This window comes from Oratosquilla oratoria, chromosome 4 (genome assembly GCF_046742065.1).
Source record: "Oratosquilla oratoria isolate Oo_2021 chromosome 4, ASM4674206v1, whole genome shotgun sequence".
NCBI lineage: Eukaryota > Metazoa > Arthropoda > Malacostraca > Stomatopoda > Squillidae > Oratosquilla > Oratosquilla oratoria.
In genome coordinates, this window is record NC_134780.1 from 81,960,266 (window position 1) to 81,975,265 (window position 15,000).

Here is a 15,000-nt window from a genome sequence, read left to right on the forward strand (position 1 = left end):
AGAACTCCAGAACTCCTTGTCCTTTTCGGATGCAGTTTGCCAACATATTTTTCGAGGAAGTCTGAACATGATTCAGTCACTACCTACGCGAACGTTGAAGTGTCCAAAATGTAAAGTTACTGTTTTGACTGGATTTATCTCACGACTTTTATTATGGACAAGTCACCCAACATTCTTTTATAAGCAAAATCTAATATCCAGTAATAGATATATTCATCACTTTTAATTCTTACTATTCCCTTCTCCACAAATCTCTCCGTTACTACCTCTATGACTCCACCCCTTCATTCCTAAGCTTTCCCAGTTGGTGGTGAGCTATGATCTCCAGGTTGGCTCAGTTTGCGAGCCTTTCTACCAGAAGAGCCAGTTTCATATACTATTGAGGCATATGTACATACATTCTATCGCGACCCGTCTTTCCCTAACTCCCAATTCAACTGCAAAGTTTTTTTTTTTATAGAAAAAAAATCATCATCTCAGTCAGCGTATTGAAGGAGTTGATAGTTTTGCTTGTATTTTTGTAAGGAAAATTAATCAGCACTTCTTTCTCCCACATAGTATATGATGAAGTCGAAGTCTCCTTACATGGGATGGTACGAAGGTCTCAAGCCTGCCTTGGTCGTCCATGACCTATCTCTTTTGAAGAGCATCATGGTGAAGGACTTCGATCATTTTGTGGACCGAAGACCGTTTGATCTCGGGAACTCGGACGAGCTGGTCTTTAGGGAAATGCTTTTTTCACTGACAGGAGAAAAGTGGAAAGGGCTGAGGTCGACCTTGTCCCCTACCTTCACTTCGGGGAAGCTGAAAGGGACCTTTCCCTTGATCGAGGCCAAGTGTAAGAAACTAGTCGAGTGGTGTTTAAGGGAAGGAATCACAAGGGACAAAGTGGAGATGAACAGTCTTTTTAATCGTTTCACCTTGGACAGCATCGCTACCTCCGCCTTCGGGATTGAGACGAACTGCATTGACAACGAAAAGGACGAGTTTGCCATAGCCGCTGACAAAATGTCCAGTACCCCAGGAATATTGGGGGTCTTAAAGTTCGCTGTGCTTATAATCAGTCCTCGACTTTTTTACTTCCTGAGGTTGAGGTTCTTGGATCCGGCCATTGAGATCTTCACCAGGAACGCAAAGGCGACCCTAAAATTAAGGAAGAATAGCGAAAGGAGGGGTGATTTCATAGACTTGATGCTGGAGGCCAAACAAGAACATGATCTCGACACGGCAAAGAGCAAATATCGTGAGTGGATCTAAAGTGATTTATCTTCTCTTATACAGATGAGGAAAGAAGGTTCTCGACACATTCTGGTGAGGTGCATTGTTGGCACCTGGCAACAAGGACGTAGAAAAGTATTGTAGTCAGTAATGAAGTCTATTGTTTTGTTAACGAGAGTATTTCTGATGGATGCTTATTCAGTTATGTACGCGAAGTAAAACCCTTTTGATACCAATGTATCCTACAAAAGTGTCGAAGAACTTGTTTCCTCAATTGTACTCAGTCGCACAGCATGGTATTTCTGACCATACGTCCTTTTATATAGACATACATGCATCTATTACACACATGTGATGTGTATATGTGTACCCGTGCGTGTATGATTTCACCCGCGTTCACAGATCACTTTTTACCTCACTAGCACCTGCATCCACATGTTAAACTGGATCATGACTCACTCATTCAATACATACATTTTTCTTCAAATTCACATAATGTTCGACTCATATCCTTCTGCCCTTTCCTTTGCTTCACCATCATAGCCGTGATTTGAGTAGTTTGAACTTACCGAGATGTTCATTACAATGTGAGCCATACACATCGTTTGCTCCTCTCATGCCCAATCTCACTTCACCCTTATTTTTCTCTTTTAGTGTTTGATCTCGTTCTCGTTCCACTTAATGAGAATTATTGTTAGTTACCTCTAGGACGGTGTTTGTTGAATATTTGAAAAAAAACCTCCCTCGTTGTTATCCAATAAAAAAGAATATATACATATCTTTTCTTGCACAGCCGTTACCGATGACACCATCATCTCCCAAGCTGTCATGTTCCTTTTCGCGGGATTCCAAACCACCTCCGCGGCGCTCAGCTTTACTGCGGATCTTCTGGCAAGACATCATGAAGTGCAAGAGCGACTTCGCGAAGAGCTCCGAAGTCTGATAGAGACCTATGGAGAACTCAGTTACAAAGCCATAGGAGAAGCCAAATACCTTGAGGCTTGTCTGCACGGTAAGTCTGATCATATACCAATGGTTCCCAAACCGGGGGTACAGTGTTGTGGCAATCTTGAAAGGGTAGCAGAGGAGAGAAAAAGAGAGTGACTGAGAAAAGAATGTGACACATTGCAGCATGATCTTGTTCACCCACCCCTCGATTTACTAGGTAAATGGGGGCATCGGTCTGATATGTCCGACTGTTCGAAGTTTTCGAGGTTTACCAAAAACAGTAAAATTATGCTATAAATCAAGCACAGATCACTAGATCAAAATGAATAGATAAGGAAATAAACTCACAAATAAATTAACAAATAAATATTAAAGAAGCATATAGATAAATAAGTAAATACACAATGATTGAGTAAATACATAAATAACATATAATAAAGAAAACAAAAATATAGAATACCATAAATAAACGAATTAGTAGATGATAAGTAAATAAATAAACAAATAAGTAAATGAATATATCAATAATAAACTACAGAATACCATATGTAAACACTACACTCTTATGTTTAAATATAGTGAAAACGTACCATATTCACCAGTACATCACCAACGATAATTTTTAGCTACAGCACATCAACTTCTGTTCTAATGTCAAACTTACCCTTTACGTTTCTCTACTCATACTGCAGATGACATAGTTGTAGAAAATTATGGATATTCATCAGAACTATCACTTTCATATATATGATATAAAACTATATGAGACACAAAGGTACATGCTTTATTGTAAACACAGTGACAACGCCTTAACTAGCGGTCACATCCGGGAACAGCAGTTCTTATACGATTTAGCCGTTATTCCGAACGGAGTGATCAGCGCGTGGGTCATTTGAATTGTATATGTACACACACACACACACACACACACACACACACACACACACACACACACACACACACACACACACACACACACACACACACACACACACACACACACACACTCACACACACACACACACACACATACACACATACACACACACACACACACACACACACACACACACACACACACACACACACACACACACACACACACACACACACACACACACACACACACACACACATTATAGTAGTACCGTTTTTCAGCACCTTCGGGACTAAACAGGTGCCAAAACATTAAAAAAATGTCTATATTTGTGATATCTTTATGTAATGAGAAATTAATTACTTGTCTAAAGAAAACTCAAACTAATTGGAAAGTGTATCTTGAACATAGTTCTTGCTGGTACGGATAGGGGTGCACTTATCCGGACGCGTGACAGGTCACTAGCACGGGCCTGTAAACGAAGAATTGATACATTCTAGCACATATTTATTCCTTTCATTGTCGATGCGGTTGACAAAATGTATCTTCCCCCTGCCAAGCTAAATCTATGTTCTGACAGCTTGAAGTCATTACAGTCCTGTAAGTGTTTAACAAGCAACTGTCAGGAGATAGAAATGTGGGGCAAGGACTGCCTGGAACGTAAACATCGGTGGAGGAGTGTTTTATTTACAGATTGGTAGGCGTGGCCCAGGGAGCCAATATCTTTATCGTAATGAGCGGCCCACGGAACTTTGGCTTGACTGTGACGATTCGCCAGGAGTTGGGCGCTGAGGGGAGCGACTTGTGGCTCCTGGTGCGTGAGGAGGGACTGCTGCTGTACTCGATGTTCACGCGTCAAGTAGCTGGGAGAGGTGGAGAGGTTCTTTGCTGGATTCCGAAGCGATTAGTGGACAATGGACTGCCTAAAAAAGATCACTCGCTCGCGCGGGATCAGTAGTTGTAGGAGGGGAAGAGATGCCTGTTTCACACCCCAAAGATTTGACCAGTAATGCTCGGTCTCAAATCATCGCTTTGATAGCTGTTGAGTCTTTCCAATTACTTACTTTACCTATTTCTTACAAGGGATACGCCTATTTCAGTCACTGTAGATACTGGTGCAGAATGTAGTCTCATAAATAGAAAGGCTTACTTTGCTCTCCGGGAAGTGTACAATCTCCCTTTATCTCCCTTTTGTTATAATTTGCATTCTGTACAAGGTTCTCCCTTGCATGTTCTTGGGTCTGTTTGTCTTCCCTTACAGTTTCCCTCGCATGCTACAGTTTTCCATATCATTTTCGTTGTTGTTTCTGGTATTGCCCTTATGTGTGACTGTCTCTTGGGTATTGATGCTCTTACAGCTCATGGCATAGATATTTCTCCTAGTCGCCGTGTAGTGACTTTCTGCAATTTTGTTATCCCTGCATCAGATAGGCCAGTTTCTGTTTGTGATTCTCCTGTGCTTTATCAGTCCGCACATTTGCCCTCACCAGCTTCTAAGCGCTTTAACCCTACTTTTCCTTGTGCTGCTGTTGTTATTGGGGAGCATCTTATTGGACCTTCAAGTTCAGTTCGAGTTCCGGTGCGCATTTCAGGTGCCCCGATAGGGTCTGACGTTCTCTCTCTGCCTGACTCTGTTCATATTCGTCGCCTTGCATTAGAAGGAACTCTCTCCACTGTTCGCGAGGATCATGTTACCACGGCGATGGTAACAAACGTCACGGCTGTTCCTATTGCTCTCTCTCTCCTGGCAGCCACTTAGACTCCTTTGATGTGGTTGACATTGTTGCTTTCCAAAACTCGCCTATCATAGCAGCTTCTGTACTACAGTCTCCTCCAACACGTGACCCTACTCACGTTTGTAGGCGAGATTGATTTTTCTGGTGAGACGCCTCGTCTCATTGAACTGTCAGTCACCCACCGTCAAGCTTTGGCTTTGCCTGGTGATCCATTAGGTGTTACAGATCGTGTGGTTCATAGAATTGATCTTCAGCCAGGTGCTCGTCCTGTTTACGTCCCCTCTTACAGGTTACCTCACTCTCGTCGGCTTATAGCCCAATCCTTGGTTGACGACTTATTGCGTGAAGGCGTTGTACAGGAGTCCCACTCAGAGTGGAACTCACCTCTTCTCCTGGTGCCTAAGAAAGACGGAACTTTTCGTCCAGTTATTGACTATAGGCGGGTTAACGTGTGGTCACTGTTCCTGACCATTACCCTTTGCCTGTCTTAAGCGACCTTCTCCAGTCCATTGGCACAGGTAATACGGTATTCACCACTTTAGATTTAAAAGTCGGTTTTTGGCAGATACCCCTGGAGGAGAAGTCTCGTAAAGTCACGGCCTTCTCGACTCCCAGTGGACATTATGAATGGCTTCGTTGCCAGCGCTTGGTTAACTCAATTTTTTATGGCTTAGTGGGGGATAGACTTTTTGTTTACCTGGATGATTTAATTTTAGTTTCCAAAGATGTGGAAAGCCACTTTACTAAGTTGTCCATGGTCTTGCAACGTTTTGCTGAAGCTGGGTTGAAACTCAATTTACCCAAGTGTTCCTTTTTCAAGTTTAGTATCCAATTCCTACGTCATGTTGTAGACAAACATGGTATCCACACCACAGTTTATAAAATCAAGGCGGTGAGGGACTTCCCTATACCGAAGTCAGTTGAAAATGTACGTTCCTTCCTTGGACGCCTCATTATGTCATCTATAGAGTTGAAAAACGGCTCCCTTATGATGTGATTAACAGCCCTGCTCGTCCCCTCTACAATTTTGATGACTATAGGCAACTCCAGAGTAACACGTTGCATGCCATTTATGACTGTGAAAGAAAAACTTGATGTTTCCAAGGCCGAAATGTTGAAACACCAACATATTTGTGCAAAGCCTGTTACCATCCTTGTTGGTGATCATGTTTATAAGAGCATGCCTGACCGCCAATCTAAGTTAAATTGTAAATTTATTGGCCCCTTTTTGGTTACTGAGATGTCGCATCCCAATGAATTCAGGGTCTTTGATCCTTCACAGGTACTGAGCGAAGTGATGCATGCGGACAGACTTAAGGACACTCAGGTGCCCATACCGGCGTTTACCCAGCCTCCTCCAAAGCCCACTGTACAAACCATTCCTGTATCAGCCCCTCATAATTATAATCTCCGTTCAAGGGGTCCTGTGTCTTCATAACTGAATATGTACAGTGTTTATGTTGTTAATTATGTTTGTCTTGGCCTGTACTTTGTGTTTGTTTGTTTTTTCTCTCATTTTCTGTTAATTGTATTGATTTGTGTGTGTACCTCTTGTTTAGCTATTAAGTGTCATGTCCCGGACGTACGGCAATTGCTGTCTTTTGTATTTTGGTTAACTGGCGCCAGTTCTTATTTCATTTTGTTGTATGTGTTTCTTATGTACCTTCATTATGTCGTATGTGATTCTTATGTATATATTCTTGTATTCTTGTTTATGTATTAGGGTGTGCTAATGTTATTCTTTTCTATACTTTTGTATTCACCTTTGTATGTGTGTGGACTGTGTTATGTTTGCTTTTGTCTTGCCTGGTCATTTTTTGTTTGTTTGCTCGGTGGGGTCACCGAGTGGTGGTGGCCGAGCTATGTAATGGTGGCATAGAATATTCTTTGTGTGTTGTACATACGTGTTTGTAATATTGTTTATTTATTATCATTGTGAGATATGACATTTATGTGCATTATATATTATACATTATTGTGAGAGCCAAGTGTTCGTTTGGGCGTGTATGTTTCCCGCCAAATCTGAGCGTGGTCGCGTCGCTTAGCGTCAGTCTTGATCTAGCTTACGAAGCGACCGCACGCTCATTTTTGTAGTGCTTATATCTAATACAAATTTTCCATTATTGCATTATTTGAATGTTTCATTGGCCACCCCGATACAATTTGAGCTTAGTCTAAACTTCAACTGGGATTGTACGTGGAATAAAATAATTACAATGAATGATTGTATAGGTTTATAGCGTGTATTTTTACCTTATGATATACACATATTCGTATAGTTTACTTATGGTGTACACATATTCGTGTAGTTTACTTTTTTGTTAATATAACATATGATGGAAGAGCTCACGTTGAGCTCTTCTATTATTTTCTTTTCTTAAACTCCAGCTTCCAATTTCTTCAATAATTAGCTTCCATGATATAGGAAACACCTTATGCGAACGTTTCTTCATCACAAAAGACAGGTGTGCACTTGCTTAAACCATTTTCTAAAGGTAGGTAAATAAATAGACAAATAAATACCCAACCAAAGAGAGAGAGAGAGAGAGAGTGCAGAGTGGTGGTCAAATACACGACAAACTCATTTAAACTGCACTTACCTGTAATACCATCTCACCCAAGATCATGGGTAGTTAGCCACTAAGCCTCATAGGAGAAGTTAAATCCATGACGTCATTGCAGACAGCTGACCTTACTAGGCCGACCACTAACAAAAACAGCACCCATGCGCACTTGCAATATGGACAGAAGTTGTAGGTCTTATTTTCAGAAATTAAAAGGAAACAGGGCGAAGGCCGTTGCTGCTGTCGCTGGGCGACTCAAACTGTGAAGGAATCTGTCCCCTTTACCCATGTGTTCCAGGGTGTAAGTTATCAGTGATCGATGGAGTCTGATGGTCACCCTTTCTCCTCTCTTCCAGAGGCGCTACGGCTCTATCCGCCTGGAACGGTTATCGAGAGAATCACCACCAAAGAATACAAGTACGTTGAATCTCTTGGCTATAGATATGGCGTGACTTAACTTATGGACAACTTTTATATTTCTTCTTTGTTTTCTTCGAATTGTAGCATGGAATCTTGCTCTCTGATTGTCCAAGGACCTGCACTTTGTTTTATCATAACATTGTGATAAAATAAGTATAGTCTTAATATATTGTATCTGATCGTATCATATAATACCACACTATACTTAATTTTTCGCAGGAGAAATGTAAAGCAGGTTGTCAAACCCTGCTTGGGAAGAGCTGTGCCTCTCTGCATTGCTTCTGAGAAGAATGGTCAATTGGGATTGACTGTGACGTGTATGTCCTTATTCGGTCACCTTCCTAATAGCAAAGGTTTAGATATGCGGCTCCCAGGTAACTGACTGCAGCTACCGAATCGGCCCAGAAATCATTCAAAGAAGAGATATTGGGCCGCTTGTTGCATGTGTATACACACACACACACACACACACACACACACACACACACACACACACACACACACACACACACACACACACACACACACACACACACACACACACACACACACACACACACACACACACACACACACACACACACACACACACACACACACACACACACACACACACACACACACACACACACACACACACACACACACACACATATATATATATATATATATATATATATATATATATACTGAACGGCTGAGATGCTACAGCCCTGAAGTCCATTTGTGCCAGGAACACCGACGTCACTCGTGTAGGCAGACACGAAGCTTTTATTTGTTTCGCCATTATAACAATGATGGACCGAATCATTTGTGACAGTGATGTAATGATATCATGAAACCCGGCTCTGAGCGACCTTCGAACCGAGGACCGCGTGGTGGTATCATCACCTCGTTAGACGTGGAAAGCCTTTTTGGTTTGACGTCGATTATAGGTAAAATACTGGAATAATTTTTAGCAAATTGTATCAAGGAACACTTAGTAAGGCATAATCTGATTTGTGACTCACAACATGGGTTCACCAAAGGTAATGTAGTGTGTAACTAACCTTTTATACTTTTACACTAATGCTTACAAGCGGCCGATAACAATGATAGTTACGATGTTACATATGTCGAGTTTAGCAAAGCGTTCGACAAGATGCCTCACCTGAGACAACTTAATAAAATCAAGGCTCATGGCATAGGGGCATTAGAACATGGATTGCAGACAGAAAACAGCGGGTCTCCATTAACAGTATAAAATCCAAATAGGGCAGTGTTACAAGTGGAGGTCTCCTGGGCTCGGTTTTCGATCCCTTATTGTTTATTTCTATAAACGACGCCTAATTAGGTCGGGCGAAGAAGCTGGGATACTGCTGTAGGATATTGATAAATTGTTTTTATGGTCAATGAAATGGCAAATGAACTTCAATATCTCAAAGTGTTAAACGTAGAATTACACAACCCAGCTCATAGGTATAGCTTAGATAACGCCATATAAAAGAAAACACGGTGTGTTAGCAAGTCCACACGTTAAATCCAGGAAACAGTACATTAGTGCCAGGAATGAGGCAAAACCAAAAAACCGCTGGGATCTATCTAAATGGAAAAAGCGAGTTCCATGCGTTGTATTGATGTTCCACCATTGATGCTTACGTCAATAAAGCCCTCTCCATTGCTCCTCTTAGATAATGACCTATAGGGAATTGAAAATTCTTACTCAAGCACTCATAAAGAACGAATACGACAATTCCGAAAGGCACAGATAGTTTTAAATAAGCGGTACATGAGTGAATACAACAAAACGCCTGACAATAACAATACCGTCAACTTATATGATAAGAACCACATGTCCACTGAGAGTACAAGACAATGAAAAATAATTAGAGAAATCATCTAAGAGAATGTTCGAACCATCAACCCAGCTAAGCACATCCAGCTCAACATATATTACAGAACTAAAAAGACAGTAGTTAGTTATACGCAACCAATACATCACCAGAAAACCACTGCAAGAAGGCCATGTTGTCTAACAGTACAACTGCAGTGGTGAGGGGTATGGATCTCACACGCATGCAATGGCAATGCAAGAACAATAGTGACATGACGCTTAATCTGTCACCTAAACAAGTGATCTATCAAGACACATAACACCACCTAACACATTAGACCATTAGCAAGAAAAGACGACCTGAATACAGCTACAATGAACAATGAACGAGATCTTCGTGTGTTGTTATTCTTGGGAGCCCTCTATATTCAGGCCCAGCGACCTACCATGAATATCCAAGCGGATGATTTTCAAGCCCCACCCTATGTGAAGCAACTGGCAAATAGAAGGCCACCGAACCCCACTCGGCGAGGTCTAGCCAATCGGAGTTAACCTCGCCCCGAGCTCTTCCATTGTTCTATGCCAGCTAAACAGTGATGCTCACATCATACCAACACTTCCTGTGATCGCTGCGGCCAATCCAAATTAATCATCCTGCACCTTAACACAGCATTTTGCCCCTAAAAACAAAACCATGCCACTCCGCAACGTCGGCAACCATTGAATACCTCCTAAGTAAAGTCAACGAAGAAAACTATAAAGCCGCAGACTCTTTAGAGAATATTCGCAATGAAATAATCAAGGATAAGTCCTTCTTGCCCTTCAACCTCGTCTGCGTACAGTAATATACACATACGGAAGCGAGGACAATACAGTTTAAATCTCGCAATTCCAACCCAGCCATCCTTGTTTAGCTACATCGTAAGGCGGGTAATGGGCGAAAAAATCATAATCACCTGTTCAGTTAGAACAAAGTCTGGATAGGGAACAGTTTTAAGAATACTAACCCTGATTTTCTTCCTTTTCTACTTAAAGATTTTCCTCTTGCAGACTTCCCGGAACTGACGTGAAGATCGAGAAGGGCACGGTGATCATGATCAATGTTTGGGCATTGAACCGGGACCCTAGAATCTGGGAGGACCCGGACGACTTCAAGCCAGAACGCTTTCTCCCTGAGAACAAAACCCCTGAACAAAGCTTCGCCTTTCAATCATTCGGCCAGGGACCCAGAAACTGCATTGGTAAGTCAACCAGAAATATATATATATACATATATACATATATATATATATATATATATATATATATATATACATACATATATATATTATATATATATACAGTATATACATATATATATATATATATATATATATATATATATATGTGTGTGTGTGTGTGTGTGTGTGTGTGTGTGTGTGTGTGTGTATGTGTGTGTGTGTGTGTGTGTGTGTGTGTGTGTGTGTGTGTGTGTGTGTGTGTGTGTGTGTGTGTGTGTGTGTGTGTGTGTGTGTGTGTGTGTGAGTGTGTGTATGTGTGTGTGGATCTCAAGAAAAGAATCGTGTTGGAGAGTTGATGGTGGAGATGTGTCTATATAGTTGATGATAGCAAATACAGTGTTTAGGAAGAAAGTCAAGCATAAATACACATGGGAGAGGGTGGTGGATGGAAGGGTGGTAAATAGAGCGTTAATGGACTATGTAGTGGTAGATAGGAGTATAATAGGAAGAGTTAAGGATGTACATGTTCTAAAGGGAGCGAGTGGGGGAATATCAGATCATTTTCTGGTGGAAGGTAAGTTGAAAGTGGAGGATAGATAGAGAAAGAGGAAAAGGACAAAAGGTAGGGAGGTGCTTAGAGTGAACTGCTTAAATGTGAAAGAAAAGGAGAAGTACAAGAAGAAGCTGAGAGAGGAGTGGGAGGGAGTGAAGGATAGAGTAGACCTAGGAGTGGAGGAGGAATGGGGATGGTTCAAGGAGAGAGTCATAAGGTGTGCAAAGATGGTGTGTGGAACAAGGAGGATGGGAGGAAATAGAAGGAAGGGTAGTGAGTGGTGGCATGAGAAAACAAAGAAGGTTGTAGAAGAGAAGAAGCGAGCTTTCACAGATTGGTTACAAAATAGGATGAGGGAATCATTTGAGAGGTACAAGGGAAAGAGAAGAGAAGTAAAGCATAAGATAAAGGAGGCAAAGAGGAGAGCAGATGTGAAATGGGGTAAGATTATGACAGAATTTTTTGAAAGTAATAAAAAGATGTTTTGGAAAGAAATTAAGAGAGGAAGAGGAGGCGAATCAAGTAGAGAAGAAAAGGTAAAAGGTGCAGATGGAGAGATGATAATGGAAGAGAAGGCAGTAAGAGGAAGATGGCCAGAGTATTTTAGGGAGTTGCTAAATGTGAAGGAGGATAGGGAGGGAAAGGTAGCTGCGGTGGAAAATGCTAAGAAAATGAGAGTGATGAGTGAGGAAAATGGAGGAGAAATAAGGAAGAATGAAGTGAAGGCAGTTGTCAAGATGAAGAGAACAGGTAAGGCACCTGGTCTGGATGGATGTCATGCAGAATGTCTGAAAAAAGGAGGTATAGTGATGGTGGACTGGCTGTGGGTTTAGGACAGGTAGAGATTGCATAGATCAGATTTTTGTGGTAAGACAGATATGTGAGAGAGCTATAGGAAAAATTAAGAATGTTTTTGGAGCTTACATGGATCTGGAAAAGGCTTATGATAGGGTAGACAGGAAGGCACTGTGGAAGGTATTGCAGATATATGGGATAGGAGGAAAGCTTTTAGGAGCTGTCAAGAGTTTTTACGAGAGTAGTAGAGTGTGTGTCAGGATTAGAAATGGAGAGAGTGAGTAGTTTGAGGTAAAGGTGGGACTTCGTCAGGGATGTGTTCTGTCACCTGGCTGTACACTTTATACATAGATGGGGTGGTGCGAAAGATAAATGCAACGGTGGTGGGTCAGGGATTGGAGAGGGTTAAAGAAAATTGATAAAAGTGGGAGATAACCCACCTGTTGTTTGCTGACGACACTGGGCTTGTAGCAGGATCAGAGGAGGGATTATGGAATTTAGTGACAGAGTTTGGGAAAGTGTGTGAAAGAAGAAAGTTGAAGATAAATGTGGATAAAAGTAAAATGATGAGATGTATAAGGGGTGAAAGTGACAGCAGACTGGAAGTGAGTATTAAGGGAGAGAGACTGGAGGAAGTGGATAGTTTTAGATACTTAGTGTGAATGTGGCAGGAAAAGGAGTGGAGGTGGAGGTAGAATGTAGATTGAGAGAAGCGAGTAAATGCCTTGGTGGATTAAATAATGTAATGAGGAATAGACATCTGGGAATGGATGCTAAGAGGAGATTGAATGAAGGAGTGATTGTGCAGACAGCACTGTATGGGGCAGAAACATGGAGCATAAGAGAGGAAGAGAAGTGTTTGAATGTGTTTGAGATGAGGTGTCTGAGAAGTATGATGGGGGTTACTAGGCTGGATAGAGTGAAAAATGAGGAAGTGAGGAGGAGAACGAGGGTGGGAAGAGAGTTGGGAGAAAGGGTGGATGAAAGAGTATTAGGATGGTTTGGACACATGGAAAGAATGAGTGAAGAAAGACTAGTAAAAATGTGTGGAAGTCAGATGTGGAAAGAGTGAACATGAGTGGGCGGCCTAGAATGAGATGGATGGATGGGGTAAAAGGGGCTTTGGGGAAGAGGGGAATGTCTGTTGAGGAAGGACGGGAGAAGACAGACAGGGGTGAATGGAGAATGGTTGTATATGGATGATGTGATCCATGAGGTGGAATGGGTTGGGGATGGGGGATGAGGTAGTATGTGTGAGAAGAAAAAAAAAAATGACGCAGCCCGAAGTGATTTCTCCCCGTCTTCTCCTTTTCTGCATGAGGGGAGGGAGAGGGGGTTCGCCAATTTAATGATGCGACATCGCTGTGGATGTGCTGTGTCTTGCGACACTGCTTCTGACCCAGGGCAGTGGACAAGATGCAGGAATGACCCGTCATCCAGGAGGTGCCAATATAAGAGGGAGGGAAGAGGGTGGAGGGGAGTGGAGTGTGATAGGGTTGGAATGGGTAGGAGTGGTTTTTATGCCTCTGTTTTTTGGCCACCTCCCTTATAAAGAAAGAAAAAATTGGTATATGTATGTATATATATATATATACATAAATATATATATATATATATATATACATATATACTATATATATATATATATATATATATATATATATATATATGTGTGTGTGTGTGTGTGTGTGTGTGTGTGTGTGTGTGTGTGTGTGTGTGTGTGTGTGTATGTGTATGTGTGTGCGTGTAGATATGAGAAAACATCCTGACAAGTTGTAAGAGGAGTAGAGGGAAACCACACAAAAAATATTTTCTGACCCATTTCGCATTGAGGTGCTTCTTCAGAAAGAATGATTACCTTATAGAAAAACTGGTATCAAAACCAGAAAATGTGTGGGAATGGATGTACAAGAATATGTTATTTGGTTTAATGTCTACGGAGGCTCGAAATCCCACGCACCGGTCGGAGTGGCACTACGTGGGATGCTTCATGTGATCTGATGTCCCAACTTCTTCCATTCTTATGCTGTGTGTAATGCTGTTGTCTTCGACAGTTTAATGCCACCTATTCTATTATCTGTGCTATGTATAGAGTCTCTACATTTCATACATACATACATACATATATATATATATATATATATATATATATATATATATATATAATATATATATGAGTGTGCGTGTGTGTGTGTTGTAATGTGTTTTCTTTACCTTTTTCAGGAATTGGGTTCGCCATGTTTCTCCCTACATCAAGAATTTCAGATATTTTTTATATTAGATATTCATTCATTTATGTATTTATTTCTATTTTTGTTTATTTACTTATCTATTTATATACTTATTTATTCATTCGTCTATCTATTCATCTACATATCTAATATTTAATTTATTTGTTTACTTATTTTCTTCCTTTTGTTCCTCCCCTCGTCAGGAATGCGGTTCGCTCTTTTGGAAATCAAGATGGCGCTAGCACACCTGGTCCTCAACATGGAGTTCCGCCTGGCGCCCGGTCACGAGGGTCCTCTGGAGGTCGAAGTCTCCTTTAATGCAACGAAGGCCAAGGATGGTATCAATCTGGTCTTCGAACCTCTTCAGGCATGAAGGAAGGAAAGAAGGAATGGAGGGAGAAAGGAAGGGACGACTCTTGGAGTAATGATGAAAGGATCAAGGGAACGACACAGTAGAAATCTTTCCCAGTGGGCATTTTCTTGACATAGAAGCTTTCCCACAACCTCACATCTTTGGCACACTATAAAATATCATCACCATGGGTCGTGCAATGGACAACAACAACAACATCAAAACAACACAGGGTCGGGGTTGGGGGAAACGTGACGTCACTGCAAGATCGAA

At 41.4% G+C, this 15,000-nt stretch overlaps 1 protein-coding gene across 6 annotated transcripts in view; it reads left to right on the plus strand.

Moving 5' to 3' along the window:
• LOC143024976 (cytochrome P450 9e2-like) overlaps positions 1-15,000 on the plus strand; it is a 20,434-nt gene that overhangs the window by 5,012 nt on the left and 422 nt on the right. For all 6 annotated transcript variants that reach the window (XM_076184516.1, XM_076184519.1, XM_076184518.1 and 3 more), the window contains exons 3-7: positions 559-1,243; positions 2,012-2,230; positions 7,700-7,760; positions 10,627-10,817; positions 14,579-15,000. The exon at positions 14,579-15,000 is cut by the window's right edge and continues 422 nt beyond it. In XM_076184516.1, the coding sequence (XP_076040631.1) occupies positions 559-1,243; positions 2,012-2,230; positions 7,700-7,760; positions 10,627-10,817; positions 14,579-14,748 (1,326 nt within the window). In that variant the 3' untranslated portion in view covers positions 14,749-15,000. The remainder of the gene's footprint in view (positions 1-558; positions 1,244-2,011; positions 2,231-7,699; positions 7,761-10,626; positions 10,818-14,578) is intronic.